This window comes from Chiloscyllium plagiosum, chromosome 4 (genome assembly GCF_004010195.1).
Source record: "Chiloscyllium plagiosum isolate BGI_BamShark_2017 chromosome 4, ASM401019v2, whole genome shotgun sequence".
NCBI classification, from domain to species: domain Eukaryota; kingdom Metazoa; phylum Chordata; class Chondrichthyes; order Orectolobiformes; family Hemiscylliidae; genus Chiloscyllium; species Chiloscyllium plagiosum.
In genome coordinates, this window is record NC_057713.1 from 60,430,155 (window position 1) to 60,447,904 (window position 17,750).

Here is a 17,750-nt window from a genome sequence, read left to right on the forward strand (position 1 = left end):
TTTCAAGATATCCATCTGGAAAATTATTCTGAGCATATTGAGGAGCTGAAGTCTGCAGCTTGAGACTGCATGAGAGGTAGGGGAAATTTGTTTTCTGAGCACTCTTAGCAAGCATCTAATATTGAGCCAGGAAGATGTTCAGCTGTTAGGAAGTCATTAGAGAGAGGTTCTTTAGCTACGAAGAAAGAATCATAGGGCAGGCTGAAACAGATGGAAACATAGGCCAAAGGGGTAGTAAAATGTAGAAGTCAAATTGCCATTGGCTTACCAAGCCATAGAGCTGCTCTCTCAATAGAGAGATGACTGGTGGTAGTTTAACCTGAGGGTCACTCCAAAGGAGATTTCTCAAGTGAAAAGGAAGGAGAGGGGGCAGATGGATCAAGGCAGTCACTGACATTGAAGGGCCAGAAAACCTCGAGAGGAACAAGAGCAAGGCTACCCAATGAGAAGGTATTACTCGAAAGAAAGGATGTGCAGAAGGTGCACAAATTATTTTCAGATGTCAGAACATCAGTGACATAAAGGTTATATTTAAACAGAGTCAGCCATATTAATTTTATAAGATGCTTGGGGGGAAATTCTAACTGTGTGATAGACATCCTGTCCAAGTGGTATTGAGAATAATGGTTTCCTTGCATTTCTATGCTTAGCAATCCTTTCAATGACTAGAAGGAGAGCTGTGTCATCCAACAATCTTCAGCCTGTAATTCTAGCAGGATAGTAACTAATGCATTGTTTGGAAAAGTGGACAACTTCATACATTTAACATTGGCAACAACAGGCATGCAAGAGAGCTTTATGGTGTAGGACAATCACAGGATTTCCTAAAGTGCAAGAGACCATCAACTGCACTTGTGGCTACTAAGACACCTATGGACATCCTAAAGTAGTTTGTGAACTAGAAAGGGTTTAATTTCCGAAATGTGCCCATAAAACATTATCTCCACTTATGCCCTCTCAATCCTCTTCTCCTTATGAGAAGGATGGAAGGTTCTTTTTTGGAAATGGTGTGTACTAGAGCTAATGGCTGACTGATCAGCTGAAGAGAAAGTATGGATAAGTGCAACTCAACAATGAAGAGCAAAAGTGACCTGCAAAGTGTAACAATTGTCTGGAAATGGGCAATTGCACTCATTGCAGCATACACATGTCCATTCCATCCATAGTCCTTCAACCCTGCTGCCGACAGAGTTTCCCAAGAATATTCACTCACCATCCAGCTTGAATTCTGACCTTATTTTTTGCTCACTGATTTGGTCAGATCCTTCAAATTCACCATAACTCAATGTTATATTTTGTTTTATAATGTTGTTGTGAAATGGTTGGGATGTTTCGTTACAATGAGAATTTTTATAAGTATGTTGTTGAATTCTTGAATGGACCTTTATTGCTGGAACAGCACAGCAGGTCAGGCAGCATCCAGGGAACAGGAGATTCGACGTTTCGGGCACAGGCCGAAATCTCCAGGGAATCTCCTGTTCCCTGGATGCTGCCTGACCTGCTGTGCTGTTCCAGCAATAAAGTTTCAACTTTGATCTCCAGCATCTGCAGACCTCACTTTCTCCTCTTGAATGGACAACAACTGTAGCCTATAATGTTCAATGATCTGAATCCTTTCTGCTTCCAAATTTAAGCAACCCTGAGGGATAGAAGAGAAATAGATTGAATGAAAGGGAAATGAAAGGTAATGAATGAGGCCATGAAATAGAGATCAGTAAATGGAGGACACTGCTCAAAATGCACAAGAGGACAGGATACACTCCCACCCCTTCCCAAACAGGCCCAAGTGCCTGGAAATATTCAATCATGAGATTACCAATCAGAGGAAAATCATCCTCTAAGTATAACTGAGAATTGGTGAGGAGCTGCCTCACAAGACACAGGCTGGTCAGCAATGGACTGCACCTCATATTGAGTCCATCAGCAGCAAAGCCGGAAGGAAGTAGCATGTGATTTCAGCAGCATTGCAAAGATGAGTGACGTTTGTGAGTAAGGCCAGAGAAGCAAGTGGATGAGGCTGAAGACAGTAGGGGAGTGGAACTGATGCCATGGATCTGAAAGTGTTAAGGCTGCAGAAATTCCAGAATATGGAGGAAAGTTATCCTGGATGTTGTTGTAACTGGCATTGTTTAGTAGTAAATCATGTTATGACATCTTGAAGCACCTCAAATTTGGTGAATTACTTCAGGTGCAGTGGGCATGTTAGAGACAAACCTACAACTGTTCAACTTTGACTGCACCAGTCTGTGGAGAGTGTGTTTAGGTTTCCGACTTTGTTTAAGTGTGTGCCAGTCTTTTTGCTTGTTATGTTAAAATACTGTTGTTTCGAGGAAATTAATACTTATTTGTGTGTTATGGTTTTTAAGTTAGACTTAAAAGCAGTGATTATTGAAGATATTTATGATTTCTTCTCATTCTGCTTCTTTGTGAGTTCAAATGGCTTAAAATGAACAGGTAATAATGTTACTACATGAGTGTATTATCTAATAAGGCATTGTTGTGACAATGAAAGAGGTGCCTATGAAATAGCCTCGCGAAATTTTTGACCCCTCAAAAAAATGATGCAAGTCAAAGAATGGGGGAGGGAAATGGATTAAAGTGGGTGCAGACTTTCAGGTGGTGGAGAAAGGAAAGCTAAACCTTGAAACTGAATGTTGTAGAATTATGTTGCGATTTTTGAGAAGATTTGTATTATATTAACATCGATTGAAGAGCAACAAAATATTTAGCTTTCACTAATGCAGTGAATAAAGTAATGAAGTAAATTTCAAAGTAATAAATTCCATTTGATTTGGAACTGTCATTTTTTTAAACTTGTTTTTGCAGGCAAAAACTTGATATCCAGGATGGAAACACTTGTGCTATTTTATGCACTTACTTCAGTCAGAAAATGATTACTGGAACAAAGTCTGATTATTGCTGTCCGGGAAAATCAGTGGTGTTCAGGAAAGCTCCAATGTCTTTAAGTGTGAAATTTAACCTTACTGATTCAAGAGAAAAATGTTATTCCGTTGATCAGGTGAGCTTCATATGTTTGTGCAATATTAGAGTTGAAAAATGTGGTGCTGGAAAAACACAGCAGGCCAGGCAGCATCCGAGGAGCAGGAGAATCAACGTTTCGGGCATAAGCTTACGCCCGAAACGTCGATTCTCTTGCTCCTCGGATGCTGCCTGGCCTGCTGTGTTTTTCCAGTACCACATGTTTCAACTCTGGTACTCCAGCATCTGCAGTCCTCACTTTCTCTGAGTTTGTGCAATATTGTTTAGTCAATTTTTTTCACGAGAGTTTTCGTTTTGAAGAGAGTTTGGACAACTGGGATTGTTTTCCTTCAAGCCGAGGGATTAAAGAGAAGTCATGTTGAGATGTGTAAAATTATGAGGGGTATAGATATAGCAGTCAGGAATAAAAATTTTCCCTTGATGGAGGGATCAATAACCAGGGTAAATAGATTTAAGATGAGGGTAGAAGGTTTAGAAGAGATGTGAGGAAAAACACTTTCACCGAGAAGGTAGCGAGAATCTGGAACTCACTGCCTGTAAAGGTGGTGGAGGCAGAAACTGTCATACTGTTTAAAAGGTATTTAGATGTATACTTGCGATGTTGATATACAAGGTTATGGACAAAGTACTGGAAAATGGGATGAGTGCAGTTTGATGGTTATTTTTGGTTGGTGCATACATGATGGGCTAAAGAGCCTTTTTCTGTGCTGTAGATCTCTTCTATTAGTTAGCCAGTACTATATCTATGCAACTGTACTAGAATGCATGGACTATTGGCTAACTAAAAGAAGACAGAGAATTGGGATAAGGGCAACACGTTCAAGGTGTAGCCAGTGGAGTGCTGCAGGGATCAGTGTTGAGACCACAATTATTTACAATAGATATTGATGACTTGGATGAGGAAAGTGAGTATAGTAGTACTAAATGAAACAAAAATAAGTGGGGAAGCAAATGATACAAAGTCTGCTGAGATATTTAGACATGTTAAATGGGTGGGCAAAGACTTGGTGAATGGAATATAATGTGGGAAAATGTGAGGTCGTGCACTTTGGCAAGAAGAATAGAGGAACTGAATACTATTTAATTGTAAGACAGCTGCAGAACAGAAAGATTTGGGTGTCCTTCTGCATAAATCACAAAAAGCTAACATCTAAGTTCAGCAGGTAATAGGGAAGACAAATAGAATATTGTCCTACATTGCAGCTGGAATAGACTTGAAAAATAGGGAGGACTTGTTAATTCTATGTAAGGCATTAATCAGACCACAGCTTGAACATTGAACAGTTTTAAACCCCTTGTCCATGGAAAGATATTTTGAAGGCAGTTCAGAGAATGTGTTCTAGGGTGATCCAAGGTTTGGAGGAGTGTCTTCTGAGGAGAGGTTGAGTAGCATGTGCTAGTAGTTGTTGAGCTTTGGAACAATGGCAGGCAACTTTATTGAAACTTATAAGATTCCTAAGGTCAATATCAAGGAGGCATCATTTTAAGATGAAAGGCAGGAAGTTTAGAGGGGATTTGAAGAAAAGTGTTTTTACTCAGAGGGTTTTGGCAATCTGGAATACACTGCTTTAGGAGGATAGTGGAGATGAGAAACCTCTCAACATTTAAAAAGTATTTGGATGAGCATTTGAAATGTCATTACATTTAAGACTATGGGCCGAGTGCAAGAAAGTGTGACTGGTATAGATTTAGAGAGTCTAAATCTCTAAACTGTATCACAAACAGACAGTAAATTGTATCATTCTTTGGGGACTTGACAGGGTAGATAGTCCTTGTGGAAGAGTCTAGGACCAGAGGGCATAATTTCAGAACAAATAGTCACTCATTTAAAACTGTCATTAGGAGGAACTTCTTTTCTCAGAGGGTACTGAATTTGTGGAAATCTTTACATGAGGTGGCTGTTGAGGTTGTATCATTAAGAATATTTAGGGCTAAAGTAGACAGACTTTTAATCGGGGAGACAATGGCCTAGTGGTATTATTAATAGACCGTTAATCCAGAGACCCAGGCAATGTTCTGGGGATTTGGGTTCAAATCCCACCTTGGCAGATGGTGGAATTTGAATTCAATAAAACTCTGCAGTGTAATGATGACCATGAAACCGTAATCGATTGTCAGGAAAAACTAATGTCCTTTAGGGAAGGAAGCTGCCATTCTTGTGTGGTCTGGCCTGCATGTGACTTCAAATCCACAGCAACATGGTTGACTCTCAAATGCCTTCTGGACAATTAGAGATGGACAATAAATGCTGGCTTAACCAGCGATGGCCACATCCTGTTAATGAATTAAAAACAAAACAATAAAGGAGTCAAAGTTATGGGGAAACTGTAAGGAGGTGGAGATGAGGATTATCAGATTCGCCATATTCTAATTGAATGGCGGAGCATGCTCAATAGGCTGATCAGCCTACTGCTGCTCCAATGTCTTATGGTCTTATCGCTGTATTCTTACTATCGGCATCTTGGAGTTGTTATTGACCAGAAATTGAAATGGACCAGCCACCTAAATGCTACGACTACAAAACGATATCAGAGTCTAGGAGTTCTGAGATGAGTACCTCACCATCTGATTCCCAAAGGCCTCTTAGCCATCTGTAAGGCACAAGTCAGATTGTGATAGAATGCTTTCCATTTCCTGGATGAGTGCAGCTTCAGCAACACTCGAGAAAGTTGACACCATCCAAGACAAAGCCACTTGCTTGATTGGTACCCAGCCTTCAACAGTCCAAGGATGTGCAGGTTAGGTGAATTGGCTATTCTAATTTGTCCAGTACTGTCCAGGTATGGGCAGGTTAGGTGAATTAGCCAGAATAATTATAGAGGTATGGGGATAGAGTAAGGTGATTGAATCTGGGTTGCATGCTTTTCAGAGAATCTGTGTGGACTTGATAGACTGAATGGCCTTTTCCCGTACTGTAGGGAATCTATAATTCCCTTATTCCCTCTGCTGCCAGTGCCCAGTGACAATTGTTTGTACCATCAACACAATGCACTTTAGAAATCACTTTTGATGGTAACCTTTCAAGCTTGCAAACCTTACCTCCAAGAAGGATGTAGATCCATTGGAGCACCATCACTCAGATGTTCCTCTCCAAGCCATGCATCTTCCTGACTTTGAAATTGCCACTCCTTCATGGTCACTGTGTCAAATTCTTGGCAAATCCCTTTCTACAAGCACTGTGGTTGTCTACCCACCATAGACATAGAGTGTAGGGGCATTCTTTGAAGGAATATCAGGAAGACAAAGAATGAATATGCGATAGCCTTGGCAGATAAGGTTAAGGATAATCCAAAGAGATTCTACAAGTACATTTAAGAGCAAAAGACAACTAGAGAGAGAGAGAGTAAGGCCCCTTAAAGGTCAACAACGTCTTCTTTATGTTGAATCTCAGGAGACTGGAGTGATATTAAATGAATATTTTGTGTCAGTTTTTACTGTGGAGAAAGAAATGGAAGCGAGAGAGCATCAAGAAAATAAGTTTTGAAAACCGTTCACATTTTAGAAGAGGAAATGCTTCGTCTTAGAAAACATAAGGGTGGATAAATCTCCAGGACCTGATCAAGTGTATCCCAGGGCATTGTGGGAAGTTAGGGAGGAAATTGTGGGGCTTGTGGCAGAAATATTTGTATCGTCTACAGCCACAGGTGAGGTACCAAAGGACCACAGGTTCAGGGTGGCTAATAACAGACAGAGGCAGGTAAATGAACACGATAATACTAATGGACTGAAGTTTGTTTATTTCAAAAGGAGCATTATAGGTAAGGCAGATGCGCTTAAAGCCTGGATCAGTATATAGGGCTATTATGTGGTGGCCATAATAAAGATGTGGTTGAGAGAGGGACAAGACTTGCTACTCAACTTTCCAGGGTTTCATTGTTTTAGACCAGATAAAGAGGAAGGTAAAAGAGATCGAGTAGTTGCATGACCAATCAGGGAGAATGTTACATTTGCACTCAGGGAGGACATACTGGAGGGCTCATCTACTGAGGCAACATGGGGAGAATCAAAAAAAAAAGAGTGCAATCACTCTGATAGGATTATACTGTATTCCCCCAACAGTAACCTAGACATTGAGGAACAAATATGTCGGCAGATTATGGAAAGATGCAATAAAAGCATGTTCATAGCGGGTGACTAACTTCCTTAATATTGACTAAGCAAGAGGCTTAGATGGGGCAGAATTTGGCAAGTGCATCCCAAGAGTGTTTCTTGAAACAGTATTTGGGTAGTCCAACAAAAGGAAGGGCCATACTGGACCTTTTACTGGCTAATGAGCCTGGCCCAGTGACTGATTTTTTTCAGTGGGAGTACATTTCGGAAACAGTGGTCATAACTCCTTAATTTTTAAGATGGCTGTAAATAAGGATAAGCCAGGACCTTGTGACAAGGTACTAAATTGCGGGAGGGCAAATTACAATAGTATTAGGCAAGATCGAGGGAGTGTTAAATTGGGAGGAGCTGTTATCAGGCAGTTCATATTTGACATGTGGGAATTGTTTGAAGACCTGCTGATGAGAGTTCAAGACCAACATCTTCCAGTAAGGACAAAGGACAAAGGGAGCTGGAAATGTGTTGCTGGAAAAGCGCAGCAGGTCAGGCAGCATCCAGGGAACAGGAGAATCGACGTTTCGGGCATAAGCCCTTCTTCAGGAAGGTAAGGGAAGGTAGCAAGGTAAGGGACGATTGGATAATGAGGGAGTTTGTGAATTTAGCCAAAAATAAAAAAAATGAATAGTTTAGAAAACTAAAATCAGATAGGGCCTGCGAGGAATATAAATAAAGCAGGAAAGAACTCAAGTAGGGAATTAGGAGAACAAGAAGGGGCCATGAAATGATCTTCGCAATAGGGTGATAGAGAATCCCAAGGCATTCTATTCATACATTTAAAAACAAGAGGATAACTAGGGAGAAGGTGGAACCACTCAAGGATAAAGGAGGGAACTTGTGCTTAGAGGCAGAGGATGTGGGCAAAATCCAAAATGAGTACTTTGTGTCAGTATTCAGCTAGAAGAAGGATGTGGAGGATAGTGAGATTTGTGTGGAGCATGCTAATATGCTAGGGAATTTTGAGATCAAGAAAGAAGTGGGGTTGGGTCTCTTGAAGTGCATTAAGATAGATAAGTGCCCACGTTGCAATGGTATCTACCTCAGATTATTAGAGAGAGGCAAGAGAGGATGTTGCTGGGGTCTTGACCAAGACCTTTATATCCACATTAGTCACGTTTACCAGGTTGCTGCCTGTATTAGAGGTTATGAACTATAAGGAGAGGCTAGAAAAACTCAGGTTGTTTTCTCTTGAGTGCAGAGGCTGAGGGGAGACTTGATAGAAGTCTTTCAAACGGTGAGATGCATAGATAGGGTTGATGGCCAGAGTTGAAGTGCCTTAAACTAGGGGGCATGCATTTATGGTAAGAGGAAAAAAGTCAAAATGAGATATGAGAGGCAAGTTTTTTTTACAGAGAGAGTGGTGGGAGTCTGAAACGTGCTACCAAAGGTGGTGGTTGAGGCAGATACAATTGGAGCATTTTAGAGACTTTTAGATAAACACGAGAATATGTGAGGCATGTGAACCAAGGACAGGCAGAGGGATTGTTTTATTTACGTCATGTTTGGCATAACATCATGGCCCGAAGGCCCCATTCCTGTGTTGTGCAGTTCTGTGTTTTAACTTTATTTAAGAAAGACAGACTGCAAGGAGATGCCTGGGAACTGTAGACCTGACATCAGTGATGGGTAAGTCGTTGGAGGTGATTCTGGAAGATAGGATTTATATGCATTTTGAGTGGCAAGGAATGATTCAAGATAGTCAACGTGTTTTGTGTGAGAGGAATCATGTCTCTAAAACTCGATTGAGTTGTTTGAGGGCGTAACCAAAAAGATTGGTAAGGGCAGAGCGGGTAGACATTATTTACTTGTACTTTAGTAAACCTGTTGAGGAGGTTCTGAAGTAGTAAAGTTAGATCCATGGGATTCTGGGTGAGTTTGCTCATTGGATTCAAAATTAACTTTATGGTAGGAGACAGTGGGTGGTAGTGGAGGGCTATGACTAGCAGTGTTCCACAGGGATCGTTACCGGGTGAACTTTAGTTTGTCATTTATATAAATAATTTGGATGAGAATATGGGAGGCTTGGTTAGTAAGTTTATGGATGACACCAAAATTGGTGGTGTAGTGGACAGTGAAGTAGTTTATCTAAGATTACAAAGAGACCTTGATCAATTGGTTCTGTAGGCTGAGGAGTTTAATTTAGATATAATTTGGATAAATGCAAGGTATTGCATTTTGATAAAACAACCGAGGATACGACTGTGCAATTAATGGTCAGGCCCTTGGTAGTGTTGTAGAACTGAAGAAACTGAGGGGTACAGGTACATAATTCTTTGAAATTTGCATCGCAGGTGGGCAGGGTGGTTTAGAAGGCGTTTAGCACACTTGCCTTCACTGCTCAGACCTTTGAATATAGGAATTGGGTGTTGATGAGGCCTCTTCTAGAGTACTTTGTGTAGTTCTGGTCACACTGTTACAGGAAGGATATTATTAGACTGGAGTGGGTTCAGAAAAGATTTACCAGGATGTTGCTGGGAATGGAGGGTTTGAATTCTAAAAATAGGCAAAATGTGCTGGGAGTTTTTTTCACTGGACCATAGGAGGTTGAGGGGTGACCTTACGGAGGTTTATAAAATCATGAGGGACATAGATTTAGGTTATTAGCTAAGGTCTTTTCATTAAGGTGGGGGAGTTCAAAACAAGGGGGCATACTTTTAAGGTGAGAGGAGAAAGATTTAAAAAGGACATGAGGGACAATTTTTTTTACACAGAGTGGTTAGTGTGTGGAATGAACTGCCAGAGGAAGTGGTGAATGCAGGTCCAATTACTACATTTAAAACACACATGGATAAATATATGAATTGGAAAGGTTTGGAGTGATATGGGCCAAATACAGGCAGGTGGGACTAGTTTAGTTTGGGAATGTAGTCGGTGTGGACGAGTTGGAGCGAAGGGTCAGTTTCCATGCTGTACGACTCTACGACCTAAAATGAACTTTGGGAGCTCTTGGTCTGAGCAACAGTATCTGTTCTTGCATTATTGACATTCTTGCCATCTAAGTATGAAATCACAAATCAGGTTTACTGAATGTGAAGTGTTTAATCTCAGTCCTCATGATGCTGGAAACACGGTGTGCTTTCTGTGAGGCTCACTTAATTTTCATGATGTCCGTTGACAAGTTAGTGTAGGCCGGAGTGCTCCCTCATGGAGCCATGTTTACTTTTGACACAAAGCTTGACAACTATCCCTGAATGCTAAATGACTGTTCCTGTCTTCACAACACAGGATACAACAATCAGGAATGTCGGAAGTCTATTCCCGATTCCACAGGAGGAGGTAATGAAAGTGTTGGACTTTAAGCATCATTTGTCAACTGTCAATGTATGTGACTCACTTCTCGAAGTAATTGAAAGCCAGGGAGCAGCAGGATGGGCAAAACAAAACTTGAAAGTTGTTATTCAGAGAGTGTACTGTCTTCCTATTAAAGAGGTTCTTCACAATCAATTGGTCAGAAACAACCAACAAGATCATCCTCTACCTTCAAATGTAGGTCAACAAAATGCAAGGTAAGCCATGAATTGAATTATTGGAACCAAGCTTTTTCACTTTTTTTTTATTAATAAACCAATAAAATGGGCTACAATTAATAAAGCTGAATGGAGCCAGGATTGAAGAGAGTTGAGAATAAGAAAGTAAAAGAATTGATGGATAGGTGATGTCACATTGGGTTTCTGAAGATTGAATAATGTGGGAGGAAGTGACAAATGAGGGAAGGAGGTTCACGCAGTCCTTAGGAAGAACAAATTAAGAATCAATGAGCATCTTAATTTCCATGTCCTGAGAATGCAGGGAACAGAATGCAGACATCAGATTCCTGGGCTCAGCAATACATGCTGCCCCATAATAAACAAATAAACAGAGGGCAAATGTTTGGGAAAACTGACAGAATTGGAATTTCTTACTAATGTCTTACCATTCATAGAAATTCGCAACATAGAACAAAGTTATTTCGGCCCTCATGTCTTTGCCAGTAGATTGAAATAGTTAACTAATTGGACTTGTTTGGCTGCCTTTTTACCACATCCTCCTTATTTTTTCCAAATTTTTCCTTTCAAAATTTATTATGGCTTCTCTGTTTATGATCCAACAAGATTCCTAAGTAAAATAGATTCTCCTAATGTCCCCCTTTCCACTTTTAGTGCTTTTAAATTACGTGGTCAAATTATTGGTTCAATAGAATTTCACTATATCTTATATGTTTTGAATTCAATTTTCACTCAGTAATAACATTGCTTTTTTTTCTGCAAAATGTTCTCTGTTCACTAATTCCATGTTGTGGCTTTATATGGAAAGTTGGTTAACTAACTTCAACAGTTCTTGAACTTTGCCAGACTGCATTACCAAAAATTCATACTTTGCCCATTCCAGATTGTACAGAGGGCAGTTAGAGGCAGTCATTTGCTTCGACTAAGGATTAGGTGTCATTTTCTTCCTTAGTTTAAAACTTCATTTTCCCAAATATTGCAGATAATTCTTTGAAGCCAGTTCAATGGAGTATCATAACCTCAGTGGTCTTGGTGATTCTTGTGACCTTCCTTGTGTTTTTATGGACATAAAAACAACTTATGTATGTGTGGACAGCTAGTTACAGCACTAAGTCTCCTGCTGCACAGGAAATACTAAAAATTTCAGAAAACTAGAACCAGAAAAATTCCGTTTGAAATGGACTCCAATTTCCAAAAACAACAATGGTCCTTTAGGGTGTTCCACATGTGTTGGGCTGCTGTCCTGTGTAAACGTGGTTTGATGGAGGCACAACATTCTGGAACAGCATTCTGCACGATCAGAACAAGAGAATGGTATGAAGGATGAGCATCCTTCATTGCAAAACTATCCCTATGAGGTGGCAGTGCAGGGCTGCTGAGAGACCAAGGATGCCTTGATTCTAGCACACTTTTTCTTTGAGGATGGCTGAATCCTTTCTCAATAGCTATGTTTTCCACTAAGAGACCAGAACACAGACACATTCACAGGATATGGGCATTTCTGGCGAGGCCAGCATTTATTGCCCATTCCTAATTGCCGAAAGGGCAGTTTAGAATCAACCAAATTGGTATGGATCTGGAGTCCTGTAGTCCTTACCAGGACCAGGTAAGAATGGCAGTTTTTAGATTAGGTTAGATTACTTACAGTGTGGAAACAGGCCCTTCGGCCCAACAAGTCCACACCGCCCCGCCGAAGCGCCACCCACCCATACCCTTACGTTTACCCCTTACCTAACACTACGGGCAATTTAGCATGGCCAATTCACCTGACCTGCACATCTTTGGACTGTGGGAGGAAACCGGAGCACCCGGAGGAAACCCACGCAGACACGGGGAGAACGTGCAAACTCCACACAGTTAGTCGCCTGAGGCGGGAATTGAACTCGGGTCTCTGGCGCTGTGAGGCAGCAGTGCTAACCACTGTGCCACCGTGCCGCCCGTTTTCCTGACAATCAGCATCATTAGATTCTTAATTCAGACTTCTTAAAAACTGAAGTCAACTTCCACCACCTACCATGGCAGAAATCGAACCCAGGTCCCCTGGACATCATCTGGGTCTCTTAATTAATAGTCCAGTGGTAAAACCACGAGGCTATCATCTCCCTGCAAGGCCCAAGAAGGAATTGATCAAGAAAACTATTAAAGCAAAAGTGAGGCAAAGAAGTGAAGGTTTGCAATAGTTTGGCCTGATGGGAATTAACATGAGCACAAACATGATTGATTAAATGACCTCCAACATGTACTAAAACTTCTACGATTCTGCCTTGCAGCAATTTTAATAAATTTTGCAAAGTCTGTCCATTATTAAATCACCTATCGTATGCAAACCCATTCACTTTATTTATGAGGGATTTGAAGCACGTGCAACATTTTGTCTCATTTATACACAGATTAATTTTATTCATTCAAGTATAATTACTATGTCTTGGTGTTTTGGGGGTAGTACTGTCTTCTGTTGCCTTATGAATCTTAGCCCTATTTGTTTTATTCAGTAGTCTGCCTTATCTAACGCAATCTTCAACTGCATTCTCACTGCCCAGATCAGCAAAGCCTTCCTCATTGCAATTTTCAAGTGCCTCCCAGTTTGTGTCTTTACACTGTGAAAGGCATAGTTATTAATCTTCTGCTACAATCATGCCCGTCTCTTGCAGACTGTCTCTCACTTTCAAAGCTACAACTTACCGTGTTAAAGTTAATGTTTCATTAGAAAAGAAAGCTACATTTTTTTAAAAGAATAAATAGATATACTTTCTTTCTAAAACATTTCAGGGAATTTTCAATATTTCTTCTATCAAAATCAGATTTGCTTTTTTCAGAAAAAAAAGAATTTTGCATAAATATAACCAAGTGTGACCAAGAGTATGTTGCAATAAAAGTCTTCCACAGCAAAGCATAGATTTTTGTCATTGTCTACTTCTCAGGTACTCTATAATGTTATGCACATTTATAGATTATCTAGATGTAATATTGGATTGCAATTTTTAAAGTTAACATGGATTGTATAACCTCCTAAAACACTCTTCCACTTACATTTTAATTAGGGAAAGTACCCAAGTCTCTGTGGCAACAAAACCGGACGTTTTAAGTTAGATATGTTCTTCTATCTTGCTTTATTAGTGATTGCATAATCCAACATTGTTTTTCAGAAATACTTTACAAATAGGATCCGAATGAGGTTTGTACTCTCTGGTCTTAGTGGATGACCTAAATAATTTGTACTTATAGTTTTCCTCTGTGGTTATAATAATTTCTCTCAAAAGAAAATAACGTCATCAAGTGCAGTGAAATTAGTTTCACTTTCGTCTGGAAATGCGTAAAAGTGTTGACCTTTATGTCAAAGTGATCAATTGACCCTTGTACAATGACCTATTTTTCTATCTTTTAAATCCTGCCACCCAAATATCATTTTAGAATAATTTGCTGAGGAATGTAAAACCTTTGCTGATCTGCCAAGGCGTGATCATTTTCTCTTGCTCTATTGAATACTGTATTGTTTTAAAAGTCAGAACTGATTATTAAATAATCAATATAATATAGATCAAGGACTGGCATTTATATCTCATCCTTCTCTCCCAAATTAAGTTTATATATATATATAAAGGAAAATACATCTGTAATTTTGGAATCGTGTGAATATGTTTACAAATCTGCAGTGTTGTTGGTGAGGGATCATCCCTGAGTTTAATAAAGCTATAAATATTTTGATAAAGATAACCATTATTATACCATAGAAATGACAATTTTTTTTTGCTGAAGTGTAGGTGTGCATTCATCTAAGATAATGGAGTAAAGAGTGGTGGAAATTGTATGCTGCAGAGTTGTGTAAAATCACACATTTTAATGAAACTTGTGAGATTTTGCTTGCTATGATGGTGGAGTACTTACTGTCTATATTCATAACCCTGAATGTAATTTTGAGATTTTAATTAAAATCTTTTGAGATATTAATTTGTGTCACAATCAGAAAAAAAGTTTATCATTTTTTATAAAACATGCAAAACCTTCCCTGACACCTTAATTGATTAATGCACTGCCAAACTGAAGTATGAAAATAAGGAATAATTCCCTTTGTCAAAGTCGGCTGATTTCAGCCAGCTTGATGGTGAGAATGAAACCACTGTCTTCGGTGGCCTGGACCTAGGAGGAGAACAACTCAGCATGGAACAGTGATTGTGCTGGAAATTGCATATATCGGTATATGAAGTAACAACAGGATTGGGTTTGATTGATTGCCTCCTGCAGTTAAATGATCTTCAGTTAGCTCTCACTTCGTGAACTGCAATATCCATTGAATTATACCCCTTAGGGCTCTTTTGGTGCAGTGATTGTGTCACTATTCTAAACCAGGCAGCCAGAGTTCAAGTCTCACCTGCTGCAGAAGTGTGTAAAAACCAATGAGCCAGATGATCTCCAGTTCAACTTCCTGGAAATGTGTCAAAGCATGCCTAAACAGATTGATTAAAATAAGTCGAAATCATCTCCTTCAGAACAGAAGAATACTAAAGGGAAACTGTAGGGCATAAATTTACTGTTAAGGAAAAATACATGCTGTCACTTGTGTGAATTGAAATGTACGTTTAATCACTGACCACCATAAAAAATGGATCAGATATGAAATTAGAAAATAGCGTGCAAAGAGTCATGTGCCCCCTGATAAAATTATAGTACTACAACTCTTTGGTTTGCTTTGTAACTGTTTGAATTGTATGATATGTGCAACTTCTAATATAGCTTTTCATTAACTGGCATTTACAAATGGATATCCTACTTCAGAAAGAATCACTTGGTTTATTTCTAACTGTTGAAACTTTATTGCTGGAACAGCACAGCAGGTCAGGTAGCAGGGGGCAGGATGGGAGGAGGTGTAGTCCAGGTAGCTGTGGGAGTCGGTTGGTTTGTATTAGATGTCCGTGTTGATTCGGTCGCCTAACTGTTCCGAGCTAAAAGAAGTGCATAGTAGCATGTTGCCCAAAACAGAAACATCTTGGGCATTCAGAAGATTCTCCAGCTACCCTTTACCCACTTATATGTTTTATAATAGCTGATTCTTCTCCATTGCAACCTTTTCATTCATCTTGTATGGTTTGTACAATGCTGCAGAGTGGTACATATTTTCCTTTTGATTTTGTTAGCAGGCAGGTTAATTGGGCAATAAAAAGAACTTTATAGACTTGTCTTTTAGAAGATATAGTGCATCAGATTTGTTTTTCCTGTGGGCAGCTTTGGTGTTTCCGGCTTTGTTCTGAGGAAATCATGTGGTCTGGCAGGGATATAATACGTGCTGTTTATTTGCTCACACATGATGTGACTTGATGCATGTCTCGGCAGATTCAGTACATAAACATATTCCACAAGTTTGCAACAGACTTGTTGAAAGTCTGTTAGTACATTCGCAGAATAGATTTGTGAAGTTGTTGATGTGACATAAGCACCATGACTGTGCTTAACCTTGAAGTAAAAACCAGAGGAGGCTGTGTGGTGTTTGTCCCTTGTGCAGCTTTTTATAGAATTGATCCAGCTGTAGCTGGTTATACTTTGCAAATTCAGTTAAAGCAGGCTTGTACATGGATTGTGATTTAGTTTTGCTGCAAATAACTTTGTGTGTGAATAGCAAAATGAGAAAAGGGTTTAAGCTACTGCTAATCTTTATGTTAAAGTAGACATCTAGGACTAGGTTCCTTAGACTTGTTTCGGAGTTCTTTTAACAGTTAAGCAATACTGCTCATGATTTTTTTCATTTATGTACTGCCAGTGTGTTATAACAGTCCTTCACAAAGTCAGCAATGGTAAACTATTCCTCCCTCATCTATCTTGACCATTTTCTAGCCTTCAACATGGTTGCACACAGTATCACCTCCCTATCCTTAGACCATCTGATATAGGAATCACCTCCAATAGCTTCTTATCCAACTCATGCAGTCTTAGCTGAAGTGTCACCCAAGTTTGACAACTCTTCTCCTCCCGAACCCCCCCAACCCCCCAAACACCCCAAACAAAGAAAACCTGTTTTTGATTTGTGTATTGTCTCTCAGCTATTCCTAAACACATCAGTTTCTACTGATGGTGACAATACTCAGCTCTACTTCATGACTACTTCTTTGACCCCTCCACTGTCTCTAAGTTGTGTGTGCTTTAATTTTACAGGCAAAATGCTCTTGTTGTCTTTTAAAGAAAATCTTTATTTAGAAATTCACTTATCAACATCATCCACTCATAAACATTACACATATAGCAAGAAGGAAAGCATGAATGATGTTAAAATTAAATATAAATGAGAACACAGTTTAAACTCTTACAACATTGACTTAAATTGCCTTACAATTTTAATTGGATGTTGCATTTCAAATTAGCATGAATCTGTAACTGTTCCAGATTGACTAAATTTAATTCAGCTGCAATTATTGGAAATAGTTTTACTTACTCTTAGTAGACAACTGAAACTGATCATATTCCTTTGGATAAAGGAAATTAGCTGGTTACTCATGTATTTTAGAAATGCACTAGTGGTGGATTTAAAATCGCTATTAATGATGAATGGAGATTTACTTATTGCAGAAACAATCACTTGCACAGATGCATGCACTCAAGCACTCATTTCGCCATATATTCCAGTAGTAAGTGTACAGATAGAGCTTCTTCAATTACATAATGAATACGTACAGCACTTTGTGGGATGTTGTGCCTCCCATATGAGGACATTCGCAAGTTTGATCTGTAGTTTACACATCATTAGGTGATCTCTACTGGCTACTTTCAGGTATTGTGTTGCGAGTTCAGGTAAAGGAAAAATTAACCAGAGTGTCTCTGCAAACTGCTATTCAATGGTCATTTGCTTCTATGATGTTCTGTAGGCTTGTATCTGCCCATTGTTTCTTTTTTCAGAGGGGAGAAAAAAATAAATGGGCATTTGATGGAGCTACGAAATAGAGAGACAGTTGTGTAACAATATCCCAACATATGAATTAGTATCTTTATAGGAGAGTCATTGAGATGTACAGCACGGAAACAGACTCTTCGGTCCAATCCGTTCATGCCGACCAGATATCCCAACCCAATCTAGACCCACCTGCCAGCACCCATCCCATATCCCTCCAAACCCTTCCTATTCATATAGCCATCCAAATGCCTTTTAAATGTTGCAATTGTATCAGCCACCAG

General features: G+C 39.5%; 1 protein-coding gene across 5 annotated transcripts in view; it reads left to right on the plus strand.

The window, feature by feature from the left end:
- spidr (scaffold protein involved in DNA repair) overlaps positions 1–17,750 on the plus strand; it is a 267,753-nt gene that overhangs the window by 158,539 nt on the left and 91,464 nt on the right. For 4 of the 5 annotated variants that reach the window (XM_043688286.1, XM_043688285.1, XM_043688287.1 and 1 more), the window contains 2 exons: positions 2,827–3,019; positions 10,333–10,613. The exons of the other annotated variant lie outside the window; for it this stretch is intronic. In XM_043688286.1, coding sequence (XP_043544221.1) covers positions 2,827–3,019; positions 10,333–10,613 — 474 coding nt within the window. The remainder of the gene's footprint in view (positions 1–2,826; positions 3,020–10,332; positions 10,614–17,750) is intronic. 5 annotated transcript variants of the gene reach the window in all.